The following is a 25,135-nucleotide window of genomic DNA, read 5'->3' on the forward strand; positions in this document are numbered from 1 at the left end:
AATGCACAGCCTGGCAAACAGATGTGTGCACAGACTTACCGCATTACCACATTCACAAAACCCAACCTGCATGACGCAAACGCACAAACACACTAACACACATACTTACATTACATAAGTGCAGATATGTGTGCACCAAGCTGTGAGAGAAAGATGGACTGATCAGCAACACCTGCTAATGTGTTGGGAATGTGTGTGACACTGGTGAACACACATGCATGCACTTAAACACAGTCACACTCATCACCGCAAAAGGGGCATCACACTCTGGAGTGATGTTAGTGTTTTGGGATTAAACATCAAGCAGTCTGTGTCTCACAGTATCACTGTGACACCATCTGAGTCACGCCTGATGAAGGTCTGTGACTGAACCGCTGCCTCCACTCATTAAATTATTTAACGTGCGCGTGTACATCATGTGCACTGTTTTCTTTTTTTTTTTTTTTGTCTGCACTTGTCAGACTGACACTAAGGTGTAGAAAAACTTATTTTGTGTACCATCTGAATCATCGAGCATCACTCATCATGCTCAAACTTATGCTGTGTTCATGTCATATTGGAGGAAAGGTACCAATTGGAAAGATGTTACTCTTATGTTTCAATTGGCAGTTGAAAATAAGCTAAAGTTACAATTCTACATATCTATATCAAAACCATTACACAGTTAATTGAACAAAAATACACTCAGTTCTATGATAGGCAGAAATGGTTTGTGTTTTTAAAGAAGCATGCATGATATAAGTCTCACCACTTACAGATTTAGTTACATTTACTAGATACTTCCACGTTATTTACCTCCTAGTCAGATGTATTGTAGGTAGCTTTCAGAAAAATTCAAGATTCCTAGTTATTACATGCTGGATGTTGACGTGGAACCTATGTTTAAGTCAAAAGATGGTACTAAAGTAAGTACAAATATGATGTGACATGCACTAACTTTTAGTCTATCAACAGCTGACTGAAGGGGGTATAAAAGAATATGGATTGCTGCAGAAAATAGAACCACGCTCAGCCCAGTATAGTCCACCAGCTTCAAGATAAGAAAAGTGCTGACTTATTAAGTAATGTTAAAGAATGTGCTCGTTGTTCTCATCTTACTTTAAGGAAGAGAGGGGTCTAAACTATTACCAGTTTGTCTAAAAATACATTTTTGGCACCTAGGATATTAAAAAAAAGAGAAATATGCAGGATCGGTGGAATGATGTATACTTTGTTGCATTTTTCATTTGGTTCGGTTTGATTTCACACGGCAAAAAGTTCAAACAAACCAAAACGTATCAACAACAGACAAGTGGAAGCCGCCAGCCTGCTCAGGATCAGGCACATATGACCAAGTTCAAAAGCAGAGAAAGGAAGTGTTTACTTTGGGAATGTTTTTTTTTTTTTTTTTTTTTTGCTCTCATGTTATTGTTCAAATATATTTGACCAATACAGTATCAAATATGCGCATGGAGCACCAGCAGCAGCCTTAGCATTTCCTTATTATTGCAGTGCTCATTTGGGCTATAGAGCAGTATATTTCCTTTTTGCTCCATGTCAGCTCGGCTTCATTGTATTTCTGTGTTGCTAACTGCTAGTTGCCAGTCTCCAATGGACACCTGAGTTGTGGGACCTGCTTCAGTTCAAAACGCGTGGTACTCCCTGTAGTTGGGTCGAATGCAGGTCGGTTCATGTTCACACCTCAAATGAACCTCTCGGGAGTTTGTTTGTAATTGTGCTGAGACCATCTCCTCAACAGGGTCTCAGTCCGGTTGTTTTGGTCCAAAGCCGGGTGCGGTTGCTGGTTTCACACCTGCCCTAACGAACAGCACCAAGGGGGTAAATGCACTAGTTTGATTTGGTTGGACTAAACAAGGCAGGTGTGAAAGTCCCCTAGATACAAAGCAGGAATGATGAGTTGTGAATTATTTACCCTCATTGAGATTTGAAATTCCTTATTCTGTACATTTAATTCAGCAGAGCAAATGTTTGACCCTGTGCCCTTTATAGACAGGACACACATATTTTGTTCACAGGATGTCTGTGTAGAAAATATACACATAAAGTGTGGTTTTAAGAAAGGATTCAATCCATGTCATGCTGTATGCCGTTGTCAGTGGAGAGGAAGCCAGCATCAGCATGCAGCGCGTGTCTGGCGTGGTGCTGCATTGTTGTCGACACCCCAAGAGATTCACAGGGCATCTTCAGCTTCCTCAGCTTGCTGCCGCACTGAGAAGGCTCATTCATCCTCATTTAGTCTGTTGTTGTGTATGTTTGTGTGTGTGTGTGTGCGTGTGTGTGTGTGTGTGTGTGTGTGTGTGTGTATGTGTGTGTGTGTGTGTGTGCATGTTTTTTTTTTTTTGTTTTTTTTTTACACAATATTTGTGTATCACTGGGCACCCATGTGTAAATTCTGTGAGTGTGTGTGTCTTTGTCTGTGTTTGCTGGGGCTTGTTAAACCCTGGCATATAAATAGAATCATATTGTGTTAATGTCCTCTGTCAGCACTGGTGCATTAAACACTTTTAACTCGATGCATTCGACACTGTCATTTTGTCCATCGTGTGTGTGTGTGTGTGTGTGTGTGTGTGTGTGTGTGTGTGTGTGTGTGTGTGCGCGCACTCAGAAGTGCAGCAGGATTATTTCTCATCTGTATTTACTGCTGGGGATTCCCAGGCTGCCCCAGACAATGGGGATGTTTCTGTTACGCAGCAAAGCTGCTGCTTTTTCCCTCCCTCCATCCCTCAATCTATCCACCGCCTCCTGTCCATCTCTCTCTGTATTTCACACACACTCATTCTGTGGGAACACAGATGGATTTGTCCTTTTCCAACTCAATGGAAGAAACACTAAACTGAACCAATAAAAAGCCTCTTGTGACAAGGGCTTTCTCCTTGGAGGAGAGAGGCTACATGTGTTAGTCTTGGTGTTTGTCTGTGTGTGTGCCTGCTTGCTGGTTGTTGTTATTCCATCCGCCTGTGTGTACACTCCAGCAGACCTCCTCAAACACCCAGCTAACCAGCCGCTGTACCTTTCCCTTCCCAGGTAGTTTCCTTTTAGCGTTGCAATAGCCAGGCCTTTTAGATCAACCTTAAACACAACAGGACATTCCTTGTCCCGACCACCCAGCCTATTGTTTCTCAAGAGCAAACCTGGTAGTATTGATCCACTGCAGCCTGCCTGCTGTTTCAGGTCAGCAAGCACTACATTGGGGGGATGTTTGTTGATTGTATGGAAGTGTGTGATTTAGGGCTTCCCTCAGGCTGTGAGATGGTGGAGGAAGTGATTATTACAGGAGACATTTAGAGATACGGAAATATAATGAGGAAAACTAATTTAGGGTGCTCTGAACTAATTGATTTTTGGATGACAACAATCTCTTAGCTGATTACACAAAATAGTTGCAGTGACTAGCAGTAGTCGTAGCAGTCAAAGTATGGTTTTAGGACCACACTTGTGTTTATTACTAGCTAAATACCCTCAGTCTGATTTGCTTTCCCGTGCTGCTTCACTGCAGCTATTCTGAAGTAGTAGTGTGTGTTTGTGTGTGCGTGCATGAGTGCATCTGTGCATGTATAATTATGCATGTGTAATATAACTTGCCTCCCCTCTTAGTGTGCATGTGCCTTCCATCTATTGCCAAGGCAGTAACCAATATGATACGACTGACACACACACACACACACACACACACACACACACACACACACACACACACACAGGGGCTTCCACCACATCTCGGTGGGCACATTTGAGCCAACTACACCTTATGTCTGAACATGCCTGTGTTGCCAAGCTCTTGGTGGGAGCTGGAAAAGTGGGAGGAATGTAGGGGAAATGTGTGTGTGGGGGGGGTTTGGTTTGCCTGATGGCCAGGGGAAATTACTAAATTAGGCCAAGGTGAGAGGAGATGAAGTAAGCAGTGGTAGCCATTCTAAAATTGTAGTCTTACTTGTAGGTTGGAAGCCAAGGGGATGAATCAGAGTGTGTGTGTGTGTGTGTGTGTGTGTGTGTGTGTGTGTGTGTGTGTGAGAGAGAGAGAGAGAGAAGGCACATGTATGTGTGGGTTAAGGAGAGAGCAAGACTTTCCATTACAACGTATCTCCTCTATTCTCCCATTGCCCACCATTCTCACTGCATCAGTACATCAAGCAAGACACATTTCCAGTTCACACACGTCTGCTTGTAGTCAAGACACTTTGAGGTAATTTGCAACATATAATTTTTCTTGTATGCTTGGCATCACACTGTGCTAAATACACAGTGGATGTCAGGAATTTCTTATATCAAGTATCTTATCCTAGTATGTGTCCACTATCTCCCAGGAGAAATTTCTCTTAAATTCACCCTGCAGAAAAATTCATTTTGTTCAAGAGAACCAATATGCTTTGATTTGTGACCCTGTTTGGCTCTTTGTCACTCTTTTTTTTTTTTTCTCACAATTTAATAAAAGATGGGAAGCTTCAGTTAGAATATGAGTGGGAAGTGTGGAAAGAGTAAGGATTACATACAAGTGTGGATTTACTTACAGCTTCTACTTGAAGTTGTTACTTACAGATGTTATAAATATGGATTTATGAGACTGAAATAGCGTACATGCTACATATGCATATGTAGTCTGTCAAGTGAGATGCTACTGAGATGCCACTGAAATCTACAAAGCTCAGCTAATGCGAGGCAGCTGTGTTGTGTCAGCTCATTTCCTCATCACAGATAGACCGTACATGTCTAAAAATGTTTTGTTCGGCCAGTGTCATCTGTGTTACGTCCAATCCATATGGTCTGGGGCATTGCTGATACTGTACATAAACACAGCTTTTATTGGAATCTCCCACTTAAGTTTCCAAGGAGAATACATTTTCATGAACACTGTGTTGTGATTGGTTGGAATTGGTTCTTGTAGTGAAGACTAGTTGGCTATTATGTAAACAGAAATATGTCTAAATGCAACATTATAAAGACATGCAAACATTTAAATGTATTGTCGGGTCTACAGACTGCCGTGATACCAAATATATTGTAACATGCACACTTTAAACAGCGGGTCTGTAAACATGCTTGTGCATTATTGAAGTAACATGGATACAGAGTAAATGTCATGTGTGCAAGTTCTTATGCAAAGAAAGCACAGAAATATGTCCTGATTGGAAGAAAACAAAATGCAGAAAATGAATGTATCCATGGAGATTGGACCAGCTCATGGGAATGCAGAGACCAAATTAGACTAATTTTGCAAACATTACTTCCCATCCTCACTTCCTGAGTACTTTATATTGCTTTGATTATTAATCTCTCTCTCTCTCTCTCTCTCTCTCTCTCTCTCTCTCTCTCTCTCTCTCTCTCTCTCTCTCTCTTTCTCTCTCTCTCTGTTCTTTTCCACCATTGGTCTCATTCTTTCAATTTGATATATGATTTCATTTTTAAAGGACTTTGCTGACCACATTTGTATGAGCATCCTGCATTGACCCAACCTCATCGAGCTAACCACAGAAGTTTTAGCCTTTATGTGGCGGTCCTGATGCACAGCAGGACCCACAGGGAGATTTTTGTCACTATGAGGTTAATTTATTTCCTGAGTTACTAATTGACAATAAGGAATGGGATCGCACCAGTGATAGTGAGTGCATATTGAAAGAACAGCAAATCTTCATAGATGAATCAAACAGTTTGGACTCAGTTAATTCAATTCACCTTTTTTTTTTTGTTACACTTGAGAGTGCTGTTGATGTGTTTATTGGATATAGACACATGTCAGCTGCCTTTGCTCTGCTCATTGTGGGAAATTGGGCTATATTTTCTGTGAGGTTGCACATGTGGGAGCCATTTTACTCTTTGAGGGTAAGGGCAAAGTGTATGTTGCTCTATTTTGTATTTGGGCAGGTTGAATTAGACACTTGGCCTTTTAATCCCTCCAAAAACAGTTGGTTGACACAATCAAAATCAACCCAGAGGCCTTCATTTTCTTGCAGGTTCTATACCTAATGATGTGAATAAAAACATTTTAATGAAGACGTGATTGGCTGGATTGTTGGATTTCAGAAGGTCTGGTGTCACGTTGGGGCTGTTTGGTCTGCTGGAAGAGGTGGAGGGGCATCGTTCTATATGTATTAGAGCTCGGCCTGCACGGGCCTAAAATAATGTCCGACCTGAGCCCTTGCCATTTCCTAGCCGAGCCCGACCTTTACCTGACAGTGGTCGGTCATTTTGTTGTTCAAACCTGACCTGAACCTGAGTTCACTTGAGCACATACAGAAAAAACAGAATTCAAGGAAAAGTAGCTTACATAAGGACAGCCTGCAGCCCCTACAGCCTAAATGCAATTAGCCAAAAATGCACCAAGGTCTGACCCGAGCCCGATTCGAGCCTGACGTCAGGTCTCGTCAGGCTCGGGTCGGGGTGCAGACCTCTAATATGTATTTAATTGTTATACACTGTGTGCAGCTGGCAAGGCTGTTATGTCTGCAGGAGGTTAATCAGAGGTGTCTCCTGATTAGGTATAGCTGTATGGTGCTCCAGCTGTGAGTGTGTATAGGCTTATGAGTGTGTTGAGGTGGTAGCGTGGCAGGAGGTTATATTTTATTTGTTTTGAAACATTTTCCTTGAAGTGACATTTTATTAGAGGACAGCAAACGTCAAAGTCTCTCTTTCTCTCTCTCCGTCCCTCCTAAGGTGAGGAATGACCTGACTAATGAGCTGGAGAAGGCGGACATTCAGATTGCAGATACAGAAAGTTTCTCCAACGACCCCTGTGTCAACGTCAAGAAGCTCAAGGTAAGTGTTTGATACCTCTTTAACTAAGCTTTTATGAACACTATCCAAACACCATAAAATGAGAGCTCTGCAATCTTTAGAGTAACTGCAGAAAAAGAACAAAATAAACGAGCTAACAGGATATCCTTGTTTGACTATGGACTATGTCCTGACATCAGTCTGATTACACCTGTTACAGTGAGCCCAGCTGACATAGTTCTCAAATGTATCAAATGTCCAGACTTCTATTGATCTTTGTGTCACTTCTGCAAACGTTTTTCAATGTTGCATTTGTGCAGGTTATTGGATGAGTTGATTTCCTCCAAATTGAATCCCAGGCAATGAATGGTTTATCCGAGACTTGTTTTCCACTTTGGCCGGGCAGAGCAGGGCAGTTCTCGATGAGACTAGTGGAGCCCTAATGAGGATGCTGTCATGGCTGGGGGAGCTTGTACATTGACCCCTAAAGGCCTGCTCTGTCTAATGGGCGTTTGATGGCTATTTGCAGGCATATACATACATACAAACACACTCTGATACACACAGGATCCTTCACTTTCTCGCTCAAGCCCATGAACCCTGTGTTGATTTGAACTGCACTGGCTGATTATAGTCTTAGACAACTCTGTCAGCTCTGGTTCAGCTCTTCGCAACCTCCTCTCCTCTCCTTCTCCTCTTTTACTCTTCACCTTTAATCTGATCATCTAGATGAGATGAGACTATACAGCAAAAGGCCTATACCATTACACATGCACATATAACTCTAAAATGTTTCCTGGATGATCATACTTTGTTTGTACAGGGAAAAAAACAGCAACATAAAATCTAGGTGTAAGCTATACAAATTTTAATGTATTCCTGTTGTAAAAAAATGAAGTAAAGGAGAAAAATGATAGACTCTAAACCACCCTACAGGTTATACCTCTTAATCTCTGAATTATCAGAATATACAAATGGTGATGAAACCTGATGTAAATGAAGGGCTTGAAGAAATATATCTTCATTTTTGACGTTCTTTATTCTAACCACTTTATGTCAGGTAAAATAGTGTCTGCTTATTTCAAACACATCTCAAACAATGCACACGGGTAAGACAATGGAAACAATGTTTAATTCATAAAACAGACACAAAAACATATGGCTCGCACGCCGCTGAAAACCTCAGCGCCGCAAGAAGTAAAGCGCGGGGAAACGAGGACATGAAACGAGGCTGGTGGGATGACGGAGCAAGAAAATCAGGAGAGGCCTGATATATGAAGCGCCGATACGACAGGCGCAAGACGGAGCACGTAGCCGAGATAGATGCAAAGGAGAGATGACGAGAAAGAGGGAGGGAGAAGGAGAGGAACAGAGAGATAAGCCGTCGTTTTCTAAAAATATATGTGTAACTCCGTGTGTTCAGGGCTGACATTTTAAGCTGACACCATCCTTCCTTGATCAGCTCTAAATATGCAAATCACAGTGTCGCCTTGAAAGCTTTTCGGAAGGTTTGGATGGTATGGGTGGGGGTGGGGTGGAGGCGGGGTGCGGGTGGGCGGGGTGTGATGGGGTGGGGGGGGGGCAGCTCTGATACCTTAATGGCCCATCTCGTAACACCTGGTTCCTGTCTCGTCAGCAGCCACGTCATATGAGGAGGTTGTGGGTGACAGAGAGCTTGAGGGCTGATTTTTGTTTTCGTCTGATACACACGTGTTTATGTTGTTTTTTACGTGCGCGCGTGTGTGTGTGTGTGTGTGTGCATGCGGGTGTGGGCGTGATGTGGGGTCGGGGGTGGGTGGAGGGGTGTAGCCGCCACTGTGTGATCCGCAAATAGAGCGCTCACGTCGGTACCATTGGAGTTGCGAGTTGTGACAAGGAGACACGCATCGCTGCTGCAGGGTGCTGAAACAGCCTCGTGTGATCAGATAGGGACTACGGCGCTCAAGTTGTCACTGCTGTTCTACATTTCACTATCTCTTTCTGCCTTTTTTTACCCCCTCTTCTCCTCTCCATCTCTTGTTCTCTGTCCCGCGTTCGTCGTTTCTTCCCAGAGATTTTGAAAACACGGGGGGAAAAAGGCAAGCTCACACAAGCACTTGCTCTTTTTTCTCTCTCTCTCTCTCTCTCTCTCTCTCTCACACACACACACACACACACACACACACACACACACACGCACACACACACATTCCCATGCTGACAATAATTAAGACACAAATCCTCGGTGTAAAACCAAATACTGTTACATGAATATTCATTTTACTGACTTCTAACCCCCATTTTATCTCAGAACCACTATTCCAGCAACTGTTCTATAGACATGGAGGATCAGTCCAAGACAAATGACTTGCACTGACGTTATCATTACTAGCCTGTCCATTTCGGATGGCCTGTTATTGATAATATCATCAGTCTGGCTGCTGCTGCTGCTGTGGACTGCACTGTTTTCCTGACTCTCCCTTCAAACTGATGGAGCACCTCTGCTGGTCCTAATCCCCAAATAGCACTGAGCTGCTGCATGGGCCCTAGCACTGCAGACCCTGGCTGGAATACACAGACATCTGCACATCCGGCTTAAAGGGACAGTCCGCTCCAAAGGTCTAGGGCTGAGTCTTTACACGGTTCAGAATATTGGTGTGTTAAACTGTAAGTTTTCATTTTTTAAAAAAGGATGTAGCCTATATGAGGAAATGACTGCTCACACAAATTTCTGATTGAAACTCATAGGTTGTTTTATGAAGCTTACTGCTGTCTTTACACAGATGACCTGGCTAAAAATATTAAAGCGGAGCTGGGATAGAATCAGTCATGATCAGCACTCCTCCACCTTCTGCCGAGCATGATAGTAAACTTTATGTGGATGATTATTGTGTGATATTGTTTTTTTGTTTGTTTTGTTTTTGTTTGATTCTGCCTCACCTCAAGTAGACAGCAATCGACTGTTTTCCTGTGAGCCCAACCTCCGTGTGCACATTCACAACACATGGCAGGTCAGGTTGGCGTTTCTTGGGGTTTTCTTACTGGTTGAGGTCTGGGTCTCTGAGTTATTTTTCATCTCATATTTCTTAAAGATAACTTTTATTCTTGCTATGTGGTATGCACTCTGCCAGATGAGCCACCAGGGCACCTCATCCTGGGCTTTCTTAACCCACCTTTTCTCTGGCTTGACACATTTACACACAAATTGACAGCAAGTCCGCCCTGACTTTCCCCAGGATAGATGTTCTGTGTAAAGACGGCTCATGTTCGACATGAGTAAAATGCACCCGAGGTGTCAGAATTCCACAGCAAACTTGACGTTTCCTCAAGGCACACTAATGTGCCATGGCTCACCATTTGAAAAACCTCCGTACAACACATTGCAGTGCAGCACAGCATAGCGCACTATGGTATTGTATTGTTTCAATTTTATTAACGTCTATCAAATTACATTCACACACTGCAAAAAGTCAAAATCTTACCAGGATTATTTGTCTTATTTCAAGTAAAAATGTCTTATTTCTAGTCAAAATATCTCATTACACTTAAAATAAGTCATGATCAGCTCAGAAATTACTTGTCTTTAGACAATTTTCACTTGTTTCAAGTGAAAATTTACTTGAAACAAGAAACAAATTTTGCCAATAGAACAAGCAAATTTTTACTTGTTCACTTGTGTCACAAGTAAAAATTTGCTTGTTCCATTGGCAAAATTTGTTTCTTGTTTCAAGCTAATTTTCACTTGTTTCAAGTAGATTTTCATTTGAAACAAGTGAAAATAGTCTAAAGACAAGTTATTTCTGAGGTGATCATGTCTTATTTTAAGTGTAATGAGATATTTTGACTAGAAATAAGACATTTTGACTTGAAATAAGACAAATAATCCTGGTAAGATTTTGACTTTTTGCAGTGCAAAAAGTGCTTCTTTTTGTTAATGACAAGATTGGATTGTTATTGTGTCCAGAAAGTGTCTGGAAGTAACCTTTAATTAGCCAATTAGGGGAAACATGACCATTTAAATTAGCCAATGATATACTATGTCAAATATTTAAACTTATGGGTGTCAAACTTTGATACACTAATGTTGGTTTACTCACACTGTATGGTCAGACAACAATGTCCGTTTAAAAACAATATACGTATATATACAATTACAATTGACATTTGAAGGACGCTTTTATCTAAACATATATATACGTGTGTGTGTGTGTGTGTGTGTTTATGCGTGCGTGTGCATGTGTATATATATTGTGGCTGTAACAGTCTGTTCACCTATTTCTCACCTAGGATTCATTAGAGCTTCAGGAAAATGAAACAGGCACACACACATGGGCACACACACACGTATCTGTTCTGCAAGCACACGTGATCACACCCACAGACACAGCGAGTTTACCGCTCAGTAATCATCACATCCAGATGGGGGGTTGGTTTAGTGGGTAAGAACAACACACTGTCCAGGCTACAAATCACATCTACCACATGCTCATAAAAGACCTTCATTAGTATGTGTGTCTTCATTAGAATTTGTGTGTGTGTGTGTGTGTGTGTGCGTGTGTGTGTGTGTTTATGTGCCTAATAAGCCTTAACAGTGCCTGATTGGGCTTAAGAGGTCCAATATTACCCAAACCATTATCACAAATAAATCACCATCGTAAAGTTACAAACAACGCAGTCATGGACTAAGCAGTCGAGGTTGCCCTTAACGCTTAGCTTGCTACCCTCTGCGAGAACGGTTATTGTTATAGTTATTAGAAATCTCAAGCGATAAGGGCAATTTGGGGCCCCATAGGGCCGCAATCCATCTCAAATACACAGACACACACACACACACACACACACACATACACACAAACACACACATGCACACACACACACTTACCCACAGTGACACAGTCTTTCATGATGTTGCCAGGCAGGCCAGAATTCATATTGAGGCTGTGGTCCTTGGCCACAGCTGGAGCCATTTGGGTTAAGTGCCTTTCCTCTGGGGAACAGTAGTCGTATTGAATAGTTGCAGGCACATCACACATACACACACACACACACACACACACACAGAGTCGCACTCACACCAGTGTGCCTCCGAAAAGTAAGACCTGCTACCTGCCTTTTTCCTACTTGCACGTCTATATACATGGGCATTGTGAGAGTGCCAGCGCAGTGGAACAACCCTAAGAGCTTCATACAAAAGACCCCTTAAATGTCCCAGCATGCCCTCTGGCTCTGATGAGAAGCCACCAGAATAGCCTTTTGATTGGGCTGCTCTGCTTTTTTACAGCCTTCACCCCTTTCAGTATGTGTGTGTGGACCTCCTGCTATGCTGGAAGGTTTTGTAGTGAAATAAAACCGGAGGCTGCCATACGATTTGAGGGCAGGTAGAGTATTAACATTTTGGCCACCCACCTTGGTACACATACATCAAACATCTCCTAATACAGGAGATAAATGTGTGAGGAAGATCGGTTGAGACTGATAGAAAAAGGAGTTTTTCAAATAGTTCATGTAGAATCAGAATCCTACAGTAACTTATAATGGTTATCTATCTGCCGGTCTATCTGTTTGTATCACGTTTGGTTTGGTTGATCCATGCGTCCAGTTGCCTCAAGGAATTGGAGCATGCAGTGATTGGCTGTTCCCTCTGACTTGTGGACACATGACATATGTCACAGACTGAGGATTGCCTAAAGCAGGAGGCCCACATGAACTGTAATCATTATGAAAAGAAGTTTGACGGACACAGAGTCACTGATCAAAGCTGGTTTGCTGCTCATTCGAAATGACTAGTTTCAGATGAAATGCCCGTTTGCAAACTTTACAAACTTTGAACTTGCAGGTTCTTTGAACTCAACAATGCCGCTGAGTGGTTTTAATGTATGGCTGTGTGTTTGATAGCTTTTTCACGCAATCCATACGAAAAGGAAACTTCAGATTTTGATGTAAAAGGCTGGAAGTCCAGCATATCACCATGGACATCACATCCTATAGTTGGCATTTTTTCAAGAAGACTGATTATTCATGCTATTACAAGATGACTATTGGCAACAAACACTAAAACAATCTATATGTTCCATTAGATTCAGTGAGGTGCAAAGTCATTATTGACCGGGTCAGATTTTCTCATTCAGATTTCCTCTTGGGCAGCAGAAATCCTTTGCTCAGTCAAAAATGACCTTCTGTGGATGTGCAACCCAGGGAACCGTCAAACTCATGCTAGAAACTTTATGATTTGCTTTTCACCTTGCGGCACACTTCACCTTTGGCCTCATTGCCCAGAAGTCATTTCATCTGAGCTGTGTCAGTGTTATTGGATTTGATTTAGGGATCTGTGTGTGTATGTGTATATGTTTGATCGATTGTGTTTGTGATTATAAACTTTTGTGCACACTTGTGCACTCGTGTGTGTATGTAGGTGTTTGTATTGTACATGTACGCGTGCAGAAAATGACAGACTGCTGGCCACTGAACCTGATCCGCTTTCCCACCACAAAACATGCTGCATTTCCACCTGGGTAGTCTGAATTATTTACCGAGTCAATCACCAGGCTGTGTGCTCTGAATCTCCATGTAAATCTGTGCTCTACAGTCCTGTTGGCGAGGAAGGCAATTCTGCCCGCTGACACTAATGTCCCTGTTGTTATGGATCGACACTTTGCGACTTGACATTGCCTCGTCCTCTCCAACCATCCACTGGTTCCCTCCTCAGGTCCCATGTGCTGAGGTGGAAGTGCTGATGAAAATACCTGCAGAAGTGTCTTTTTTCCTTTGTTATCCAAGTGGAATTTTGTAGAAAATTGAAAAATGAACATTCCTGGCCATTTTTACTGCCATATCCACATCACCTTATATTATCTAGAACAGTTAAACCAGCCAGAGGTGTATGTTTGATAAATCACAACTGTTTTATGCATGTTCTTGAAAACATATACACATTTTAAATACTTCATTAATGAAACAAAATAAGTTAGCCGGCTCTTGTTTTTTTCCTTTCAAATCAAACAGAATGCAGGCTAGCCTTAAATATTAGATTCATTTTTAAAATTAAAATGATCACAGCAATACCAGCATTTTTTTTTATTTTTTTTAAAATGTTCATGCCCATTATCAGAACAAGTAGGCTTGTGTTTAATTGCAGCTGTTGTTATCAAACAGTCAATCAATCAATTTGAACAGTCAACAATCAGCTTGTGAACCACATCAGGTCTATTCCATGTCAAATCTCATTAGGTCCATTAGAGCTATTTACTTATCCTGACTATTATCTTTTTAGGACTACTCCAAATATCCGGTTTTGCACATTAATTTTACTTATTCCTTGTTAGTGTGATGGATGGGCCTGCTTGATTTTTAGTATTGCTTTCTATTCTGGTGTACAAGAGGAGAGCTCTACAAGTATGTCAGGTGCAGCATTCAGTCTGTTTCTGTGCTTTGTCTTTATTTTTTTGAAAACAGAAAGTCCCACTTCACACTTATTCTGTATGTGGCTGTGAGTAGCAAAATGTTTGCCTTACTTAGGACAGGGGATTCAGATGAGAAGCTTACCAGAATGACAATAATGTCATTCATGTCTTTCCTTATGCCAGCTTTGCTCACAGGCAGGAGTTTGGCTAACATTATCTATCCATTTCTTGTGGCTGGCTGCAGTATCTGTTAATTATTATAGCAGAAACTATGAATGTAGTGGAAATACCAACAATCCCCCTCATGTGGCTCAAAGGTGTAGTACAGATATAAATCTTAAACACTATGGACAAATTCTACAAATTTACACTACTCACAAAAAGTAGTGAAAGTAGGGCATTTAAGTAGAAGCATACACTGGTGATTTCCTCATCTCAAACAATTTCTTGAAACAAAAGCCAACAGCAGTGGTGGATATACCACAACAAAAAATGTCAGTGTCAATAACTTGTCATGTGCCCTTGAGCATCAATTCCAGCTTGACAACGACCTCTCATGCTGTTCACAAGTCGACTTATTGTCTGCTGAGGCATGGCATCCCACTCTTCTTGAAGGGCGGCCCTCAGGACATTGAGGTTCTGGGGTACAGAGCTCCGAGCCTCTACACGGCGACTCAGCTGATCCCATAGGTTTTCTATGGGATTCAGGTCTGGAGAAAGTGCAGGCCACTCCATTTGAGGTACCCCAGTCTCCAGCAGCCATTCCCTAATGATACGACCTCGATGAGCTGGAGCATCAAACACCTGATGTGAATTTTGCCGTTAAACTCCTTGTTAGAGAACAGCAACTTGTGCAAAAAGTACTGAAACATTGAACAGTTGGACATGTGCATTCAAAAGTTTACAGAAGGTCACATTAAGTTCACCTGTAAAGGTTATAATGCATTTTAGGTTCATCCTGAAATTTCACCCGAAAGCCGAATATCCCTAACTTTTTGTGAGTAGTGTATTTGAGGACCCAAATAAAATCTCCTGCCACCCACCTGTGGGTTATGAGCCACTCTTTTGGAATGATTAGAAAAGGCATCTGAGACAGGAAACCTAATCCTAAAAGTGATATACTTGTTTTGACTACATGGCTATATTCATTGGAATAGTGCAGCAGCAGAGTAGAAGGCAGTGGTCTACCATTTGTAATACCACCTCTATGAAGTGTTGCAACAATAAAGCCAATACACATTAAATCGACTGCAGCTTTAGCAACACCTTCCACTGAATAAAACTCTTTCAGTGCCGAAGGTAAATTCAAGCAGTTCAACCAGGACTCAGTGACTTTTGGTGCACAGTGGCCTGTGTTTTTCAGTACACATGTTCTACTAAAGGAACAATTTTCCCAGAGTCGTTGTTTTAACTGTATATCGCCCTTTTCCCCTCTGCTTTTCTTTGTCCAGGACAACGACGTGAGAATCATCATTGGTCAGTTTGATGAGAACCTGGCCTCCAAAGTCTTCTGCTGTGTGAGTCCTCCATCTTGGATCATGTCTGTTTTGCTTGCACAACACTTAGTTACAGCTACTGGCTCACTGATGCTGAATTTACTGACACTGACTACCAGTGTTTTAAGGAGCACCATAGCAGCGACTGCGCTGTCTGATTGTCGAGGGGCGCCTTAACCAGATTAGCCTGCTGTTGTTTGACATGCAGGGGTGGTGCTGAGCAGCTGATCTGGATGTGATGTGATCTCAGGGTTTGTTGGGTGGGAGGCAATGCATGTACAGAAGGTTAGGATGTCGTGGGTATATGTGCTTGTGCATAACAAATCTTGACATTTCTGCCCAAACCTTATGAGACACAAACTGCATCAGGCTAAGATTAATTTCTCTTTTAAGTGCTTTTGTTTTGGTTGGTAGGAGGTTGAGAAATGTTATCATTAGTAATATATCTTTCGACAATTTTACATTTGCTGGTTTTAGTTGGTTTGGGTTTACAAAAAGTGAACTGAAGGCTCAATTCTGGATTCAATAGGAATTTTTCAAATTTGGATTTTGCCAGGTTCAAACTCTCAGGGCAGTTTTGAGGTCTAGTTTGATGGATGCACAGCAGACATATGTATAAATCATAGTATTACAAATATGTCATGCTGTTTCTTCATGCCCATACTTTGCTGCCACATCCATTTGTCCCCATTCCAGGCGTACAACTTGAACATGTTTGGCAGTAAGTACCAGTGGATCATCCCGGGCTGGTACCAGGGCAACTGGTGGGAGCAGGCCAACACCACCAACTGCACAACTAAGAAGCTGCTCACGGCCATGGAGGGGTACATCAGTGTGGACTTTGAGCCACTCAGCGCTCGGCAGATCAAAGGCATCTCTGGCAGGGTGAGTGACCCCCCACTGTTGAATATGAGCTGAATAATCTCACTTTTCATTTGCAAATCATGTGTGGATGTATGGATGTTCCCGAAATAATACATTATATTGGCACTAAAAGAATGAGTCACACACACACACACACACACACACACACACACACACACACACACAGACATTTTAATATACAGAGAATACACAGAGGTAGAAATAACTGTAAAATTGGTGTTTCTGCAATCTGTTAATGTGGTATTGTTTTCCTTGTATCTCACAATAAAATGCTCCATTTTCCTGGAACCAAGCTAAACAAAGCCAAAGCTTAATAGTGTATTAAAAATAGTCGCAAATAAAAGGCTTGCATTAGTAAAATGAAACTGTTTTTAATAACTAAGAGGTTTTGGCAATACAAAGTTTCTGCAAGGCACTGATGATGTACCGTATACATTTTTGAGCTTTGCCCTTTCCTAATATGTCCACTGTGCATTTCTACAACACTTAGCATTTAATCTTCCACATAAGATTGCACAGCTAATATTGGAATACATCCGATTTTCAGGAATGGTATGTACTAGCACTTTACTGTATTACTGTTGCCAGAGTCATCTTTTACCCTCCCTCTCCTCCAGACCCCTAAGGAGTATGAGCGGGAGTATAGCCGGGAGCTTCAGCAGAAAGGTGTGGAAGCCAGCAAGTTCCACGGCTTCGCCTATGACGGCATTTGGGTGATCGCTAAGACTTTGACCCGAGTGATGGAGCTGCTGCGGTTCAAACAGCGGCAGGACATCTACCACAACTTCACTGTGGACGACCGCGAAGTGGGCAAGATGGTGCTGGACGTGATGAACGAGACCAACTTCAACGGCGTCACGGTGAGTTATGGCTCAGGTTGTCATGTTGTTTGAGTAAAATATGATCAATGGGAAGATAAATCAGGTACAACACAGAATACAGTCTCACTTTGAGATCATAGTGTACATGGAGACACCAGCGCACTCCCATGGGCACATACTGCTGCTGCAACAACGCCTCTTTGGGGTAATTAAAATGTATGGTGTATAAGTGTGTAAGCTTGTACTGTACTGTATACATGTATTGTATGTATGTGGCAGACAAATGTCAGTGGAGCACTTGGAGGCTGAGGCATTAATTACTTCTCTCTAGGACTGGAAGCTCGTTGGAAGAGAAGGTTAGTTAGCAATCCTTGTGTCTGTATGAAGCCTAAAGAGATGTCATTTGAGGCTGCCGACTCACTCCAGTGCTTTTAAGATTGATCCTGGTGGCTATGCCGGCTACCAGCTGTGTGTGTGTGTGTGTGTGTGTGTGTGTGTGTGTGTGTGTGTGTGTTAGTGTTTTTGTGGGTGTGTATGTGTGTGCACTCATGTCCTTTCCTATTGAGCTATGAAAGGATGTCTCCAGTTCCCCAGTAAAGGCCACTCCATTATTAGAGGATGTCATACAGCTCCCAGCCTGTACAGCCAGTAGCCATGCAGGGCTTTACAATAAAGCAGAGTTTTATTTCATTTTTTTTACAGTATTTTTTTTTTTCCCGTTTTACACATAAACGTCCAGACAAACGTAAAGAAAACAGAAAGGGATTGGCTGTATTTGGAAAACAGAGAGAGATTATAACTGCTCTGCCTTTCCCTGTAAACATCAAGAGAGAGAGAAAGAGAAATAGTCACCGAGGATGAGAGGCTGGTGGAAACACATTAGAGAAGTAAAAAGAATGAGGTGGAAAGTGAAAATAGCCGAGCAGAGAATCAGTACAGTTACTGACTTCGGTTACTGTCAGGTCCTTTCTAAGGCTAATGTCCCACCGGGTTTATGTGGTGCAGCATTAGACCAGATCCTCCAGGGCATATTCCCTCACTTTTTACTCCCTGCCCCCCTGCATAGTCCCGCTCAGGGTTCCTGGACAGCAGTAGTCTGACAGTGAGCCTTTCCTCAGAGACTGGGGGGACCCAGGTGAGGCGGGAACATTGATGGCTATATAACATTTCATTCTCTTTTTACTCCAGGAACATGAGAAAAGACAAATCTAAGTTACCTTGTGTAAATTGGCTAGTAATCGTATTCTCCCTTTTCACATCTGTATTGATTCATATTGATCCTACACAGATTTAACCATTATAGAGCTCCACTTTTCTCTCCATGCACTTTACACAATACCAGGACTGCTACAATGCCTCTCTAAGCACCAGATGGAAATGTTTGAAATCTGTAAATTTTCCTTTAGATGTGAAAAAATACAAGGAATTATCTGGCATCCACTTGATTTAGAGTCACGGGATTTTTGTTGCAATATGACTATTTAGCTCTGCTTAACAACATTAGATAGAACGTCAGAATAGTCTGCAATTGAAGGATTAATGGAGGATAAATGCAGCTAGATGGATTATGAAGGCTTCTGCGATAGCTACAGCACATCTGTAGGCACTTGTACCACTGACGTCCCAAATAAAAAGACAACACTGGCTTACAGAAAATGCATTTAGCCAAGTAAAATTTGTTTTATATTAATGTGCTGCTAACATGCTCTAAGATGAAAACAGCTCTCAGAAAAAAAAACAAAACAGCAAGAATACTGAATTTACTTTTGTGAGTGTGGTAAGCAATTATGTTGTTTAAGGAGAGCGGCATTGCAAAATAATTTAGTGCATTTTTGTTGCAAAAGATTTGAGATCCATGCACTATTATAGCTGTTCTTTTGAGGGATTACATGAAATGAGATCAAAAGCGCTGCCTGTATGGTCCGTGCATCCACCCACACATGACGAACAAAGACATAGGAAGGCAATTTCCCTTGCACACTGCATACATCTTTTATGCTATTTTGGAATTCAGATATCAAAAGCAGCTATTACACAACCAGCTGTCGCTTTGCTTCTGTACTGCAGTCGCTTCAGCTGGGTTTCCACCCAAATACACATCGACTCATGCATAAGCACCAGTGAGACAGTAAATGCTAGTTGCACATCCTTGGTTTGAATGTCATGTATGCATGTGCACTTGATCCTACAGGGTCACAGCTCCACTTGAGCTTCATCTCTTTCGTGCTGTCACGGTTTTGTGTTTGTGCGTTTACTCAGTGTACACACGGAGACGTGCACACACAGACGCACACTTGTCTCCCATGGGATTAAACCGTGTCCGTTCTGTGGTGAGCTCAATCCTGGTGCTGCATCAGTAGCAGTAGCAGCTGCAGCAACTGTAGTTTGATCACTGAGGGCTCCACAGTATTGATCTGGCTGCTGGCAGGGCCACAGAGAAGGAGGTTGACATTAGCTGGGAGAGACCTCCAGGGCACAGAGAGCGGCGAAAGCTGCTGCAACCACAGGCGGCTCTGTACGGGACGCTGCACACTGGAATTCACTGGGGGGTTGGATGGAAGGAAAGCACAGCAGACTGTGTGTGTGTGTGTGTGTGTGTGTGTGTGTGTGTGTGTGTGTGTGTGTGTGTGTGGAGGGGTGTGGGTGTGTTTTGTTCTGTTTTGGCTGCGGTCAGTGGTCAGTGTGTCGGTATCAGTGTCTCTCTGGGTAATGGTAAATAGCACAGCCTGAGGCTCCACAGTTGTCTCAGACAGACGCACACAGAGGTGAGAGAGACAGAGAGAGAGAGAGAGAGGGAGTTGTTGCTGCCTGTTTGTGTGTATGTATGTGTGTGCGTGTGCGTGCACCTGCATCATCACAACATCCACACCAACTGCGTTCCCACCTCAAACTCTAAAAACCTGGAGGATGTCACACCTGAAGCCTGTGGAGCGACGTCTCACTTGACCCCAACACCCTCGTCGCTGGCATTTTTCTCACCTCCGTAGACAAAGCGATAGCCTGCTACCTGTACTGTCTCACCTTCCAAAGACATATTCTCACACACACACACGCATACACTCACGCATACACACTGTGATACCTCTATCGCCCACCATCATGACACAGGTCTCAACGTCCTTTGAATACCAGACAGGGGTGACCTGTCTGGGTCAAAACACTCTGGCGAGGTTCCCTAAGCTCCAGAGGAGCAGAGGTAGCAGAGGAGCATAATACCTTGTGTAAAGAGGATTTACAGCAGGTTATTTGATTTTTTTTTTTTTTTTTTTTTTTTTTTTTTTGCCAGAGGAAGTGAATTTAATCTTTGTCGTAGACATTTTGTTTCCCACATGGAGTGACAGTAAGTATTGATAAGCCTTGCACATTCTACAACACGTGTACACTTGAGGGGACAAATTGAGGACTGTTCAAATCAGGGTTAGGCCGATTTTTGTTTTGTGTTGCTTTGTTTTGATATTGCTCAACTTTCTATTTTGCAATATTCCTTTTGTTCATGTTGTTTATTCAAACATTTCATAAAAACAGATTTGCTCTAAAAATTCTCGCTGCAAATCTAATCTTCAAATATGTTAATATTCAATAAAAATCTTGCTTTTCAAAAAGTGGAAAAATGCTCACTTGCTTCCCACGATAGTAATCTTCTTGAATCAAGTGTCATTGTCTTGATACTAGTGGGCTGATCTTCCTTATTCTGCTCCATTTTCAACATATTTATTCTTGTTCCCAGAAAAATTGCTGAAACAACTGAAACTGCATTGGAAATGTGGGGTTATCTCATCCCAGCCATCCCATCCCAATTTTTTTTTCACTAGTTTTAAGAAAAACAAATTTTATGACTGAATCTGGGACATTGTTTTTGTATTTTTTGTAGTTTTCTTATTTATTCATATACTGGAAGATGTTTAATATCAGCATAAAATCTTAGCTACTGGCAGCGTCCATTAAAATGATATGGAAAGATACTGAAATCAGTATCTTAAAAAACAACAACATATCGGTCGAAACCTAGTTAAATTAGTGGAAGTGCATGTTTTAGTAAAGTGTGTGATAGCTTGCCTTTTGTTGATGTGAATAGTAGAATAGTGATAACAGTGCCAGGGCTAATGCTTAGCGAGGCCATGACGCTGCATCCTCTCGAGAAGGCTACATTCACTCTCAGTCATTACTGTTTCTAGTCAAGTCCCCTTATTTTCAACCCACATTGTCTGACCCTGTTTACACACCACAGTTGCCTGAATATAACACCTAATGAGCTGAACTGAGGTGCACTGCACTGTCCTACTTACACTCCAAGCATAATTGCATAACGCATTGTAGGACAGAGCAATGTACGACAAAAGGAACTGGAAAGCGTTGTCGAGTCAGATTGACACAGTGGTGTGAAATTAGTACCAGAGGATACACTGTGGGACTAACATGGGTCAAGGCTAAGGCAGTATTAGACACTCTGTCCCAGGAGTAACTTGTTCTGCTCAGACACACACACATAAACACTCTCTCACACACACACACACACACACCAAGGAGCACGTGCATGTGCATAAGCATAAAACGAGAGGATATTGAATGCGTACACTTAGACACAAATGCACGCACGCACTCAGACAAACATCAAAGATGCCACACAAAGACTGGGATTCAAACGGAGGGGTGGGATCCCGCCCTGCTACTTCAAAGCTTGCCATCTTTTTGAGGCAAAATTGGCTCTCCAGCCTCCTTCCTTATATTTTCCCCTCAGCTGTCTTTTAATCAGCCAATGCAAATGTACGCTCTTTCTTTTTCTTCCTTTCTTTATTGCTCACTTTCTCTCTCTCTCTCTCTCTCTCTCTCTCTCTATCTCAATCTATCCCTCTGTGTCTTTTCCTGGCTCTCACCTGTTTTGTTAGCCAGCCAGTAATATGTAAACCCAGTTAAATGTTTAATTATGGAGCTCTGTCAGCAGATGGTGGGCTGAATTAATTGAACAGTCTTGGTGGATGAAGATTGAAACAGCAGAGAGAAAGAGAGGGATAGAGAGAGAGAGAGAGAGAGAGAGAGAGAGAGAGACAGAGAGAGAGAGAAATAGAACAAAAACAAGAACAAGAGAGAGAAAGAATGAGAGGACATGGGAGATAGAGAGAGACGGGAGCCAGGAGAGACAGGAGACAGTTTTGCCCAAATTGATTTGAATATCTCTTATGGTATTGCCACAAAGTTGGATTGCTTTTGTCTCCCATGTTTGAGAGTGCCAGGCGCTCTTCTGCTTCAAATTACTTATCTTCTTCCTGCGAAGTTGAAATCAAACATTTTTCATAATTTTTTTTTTCACTAGAGGGTGGTGGTCTGCAGGTAAAACACTTTTGGTAGGAAATTAATTTTGACAAATGAAAATGTAGAATGAAGTCCTAGCAATAAAGAGACTGGGCACAGAAGTCTGCTCTGCAGCCAAAGGTGAGATACTCACTTTGGGAATTAGTCTTTAACTGCTGTCTGGGCACAGATTTGTACTAATGCTTAGTGGGCATACACAATCGGACAGCACTGCTGACCCGCCGCTATTCCAAGGATATTAGCAAATTAATCCGCCCAAAGATAATTTTGTTTACTTCCAAACAGATAAATTTTGGCCACTTCTAATCAAATGAGAAGCAGCATGCCAAAGCTCAGACTTTGTTTGGTAAGATAAGTTAACCTGCCAAGACTCCATCCATTACCAGGAGAGCGCTGTGCATATTTGGTTTGAGTGAGGCATCTTTTCATCATTTGCTTGAACTCACGTAATCCTAATTTTTTAAAGACTTGATGCAATCTATATTTATAGCTCATACATTTACTTTAGTCAGTAACTAGTATCAAATTGTAGCTTGTCTTAATTTTAAATGTCTGTCATGACAGTTACGCTGCATTTAGTGCTGGATTTGTGAATCATCTTTGTTTCCAGTGACTGTATGGATATTTCATTTCAGACATGAAGTTCTCATGACTTTTTTCCTTCTTTTCTTCTATTCAGGGCCAAGTTATGTTTCGAAATGGAGAGAGGATGGGCACCATCAAATTCAATCAGTTTCAAGGTATGGCGGATGCACTCTTAACTCTCTTTTACCTGAAGTGTAATCGTAACATATCCTTTCTATCCTATACGTTAACCCTCCAAACATCAAGGTCTGAATTAGAGGCTGCTTGACTGTGCTCGATGATGGGAGGTGGAGTTCTAGGGTCGTTGTTTGAAGTTTTATATCTAAATTCATCTCCACGCATCTCCACGCCATCGTAGCATCGCCCACGGATTGTCTTCCAGCCAGCAGGGCCAGGCTATAGGGCCCGCTGAGTGGGAGAATAACCCAGAGATTGCATCTTGATTCCGGGGATTCCCAGCTCCCAGGCTCCCCCTATACAGCGTGCTGCATGCTGCTGCTCAGTCCTCTCCGCCTCCCTATCTTATCTTCCCCACTGCAGAGGTGGTCCCTCTGGCTGCTTACATCACACTGTGTAGGGGGAGGGGAGGAGGAGAGGGTGTAGGGAAGGGGCACTCAGCATATGTGCGTCTGTCTGTGTGTGTGCGTGTGTGCGTGTACATGTGCATGTGCATGTGTTTTCCTTCTCTGTGAGAGAGAGAGACAGTGACAGTGGTGTGTATGTTTGCGCATGAATGTTTATCTCTGTGTTACTTTGAGCGTGCATGTGCAAGGATTTACTGGAAATCTGTGTGTGTGTGTGTGTGTGTGTGTGGAGGGGGGGCAGCATGCAGAGAAAAAGTGCGATAAATATGTATGTGTGCTTGCACACATGTGAGTTGGCTTGAGCCTGCATGTATTGGGTGTGTACATTTGTTATAATGTGTTTGTGTGTATGGGTCAGCAGTATGTGTGTGTGTGTGTGTGTGTGTGTTTGAGAAGGAGAGAGAGGGAGAAAGAGAGAGAGAGAGACACACACCCAAGGGTAGTGAGAGACCGTGTGTTGCTTGTGCATGAGTGCATGCCTCTGTGTGTGTGTGTGTTGTTGATGTGCACATACATGTGTGTGTGTGTGTGTGTGTGTGTGTGTGTGTGTGTGTGTGTGTGTATGAGATTCCCCAGGGCAGGACAGCCTGTTTGGCTGCGAGGTGATGGAGCAGCCAGTTTAACTCAAGGCACCTGGCAGCCGTGGATAAGCACAGAAAGGAAATGTTATCATGACTGCACTGCAAAGTGCAGGGGGCGAGAGGTGTTGCTCTGCAAGAAAAATTACATGAGGGCCCTAGCCGAAAGCATAGACACCCCATGACACACACCTGATCGCTTTTTTCTTTCTTTTGTTTTTTTTTTTCACTCATTCTGTCTTTTTTGTTCTTTCTTTCTGTCTTTTCTTTCTTTCTTTCTATGCAAAAATCTTAATAAATCATTTAGTCTCACAGTCAGTGTTAAAATATTGTTGTTTTTTTAAACATGTGGAAAAATATCTGCTCCTCTCCTCTATCTCTTTCAACATATTTATACTCGTCCCCAGAAAAAAATCGAGAAACAAGTGAAACTGAATTGGAAACAAGGTGGATTATCTCATCCCACTGGCAGATTTTATCACTTGCTTTCAGAAAAACAAATTATCACAGACTATGTGACTAAATGACTTAAGATGGAAATTCAAGATGGAGATGGTTCTTTCTTCCTTTCATTTTCTCTGTTTCTCTCTTTCTCTGTTTCTCACTTTCCTCAACTATAAATCTGCCCACTTCCTCTGCTATCTTTTGACCTTATTATACCTCCTCCATCCCTCTTTACTCCTTGCTCTATCACATCTTTCTCACTTGTCAGGGAGTGTGAACGTGTCACCCTTTTGACACGCTGAGAGCCTAAGCTGGGTGGGGAGGAGAGGAGAGGAAGGAGAGCCC

At 42.3% G+C, this 25,135-nt stretch overlaps 1 protein-coding gene across 2 annotated transcripts in view; it reads left to right on the forward strand.

The window, feature by feature from the left end:
- The window catches only part of gabbr2 (gamma-aminobutyric acid (GABA) B receptor, 2), a 194,593-nt gene that overhangs the window by 105,805 nt on the left and 63,653 nt on the right, over positions 1–25,135 (forward strand). For both annotated transcript variants that reach the window (XM_030064382.1, XM_030064383.1), the window contains exons 4-8: positions 6,649–6,750; positions 15,539–15,604; positions 16,280–16,468; positions 17,086–17,328; positions 23,279–23,339. In XM_030064382.1, coding sequence (XP_029920242.1) covers positions 6,649–6,750; positions 15,539–15,604; positions 16,280–16,468; positions 17,086–17,328; positions 23,279–23,339 — 661 coding nt within the window. The remainder of the gene's footprint in view (positions 1–6,648; positions 6,751–15,538; positions 15,605–16,279; positions 16,469–17,085; positions 17,329–23,278; positions 23,340–25,135) is intronic.

Source organism: Myripristis murdjan, chromosome 11 (genome assembly GCF_902150065.1).
Source record: "Myripristis murdjan chromosome 11, fMyrMur1.1, whole genome shotgun sequence".
NCBI classification, from domain to species: domain Eukaryota; kingdom Metazoa; phylum Chordata; class Actinopteri; order Holocentriformes; family Holocentridae; genus Myripristis; species Myripristis murdjan.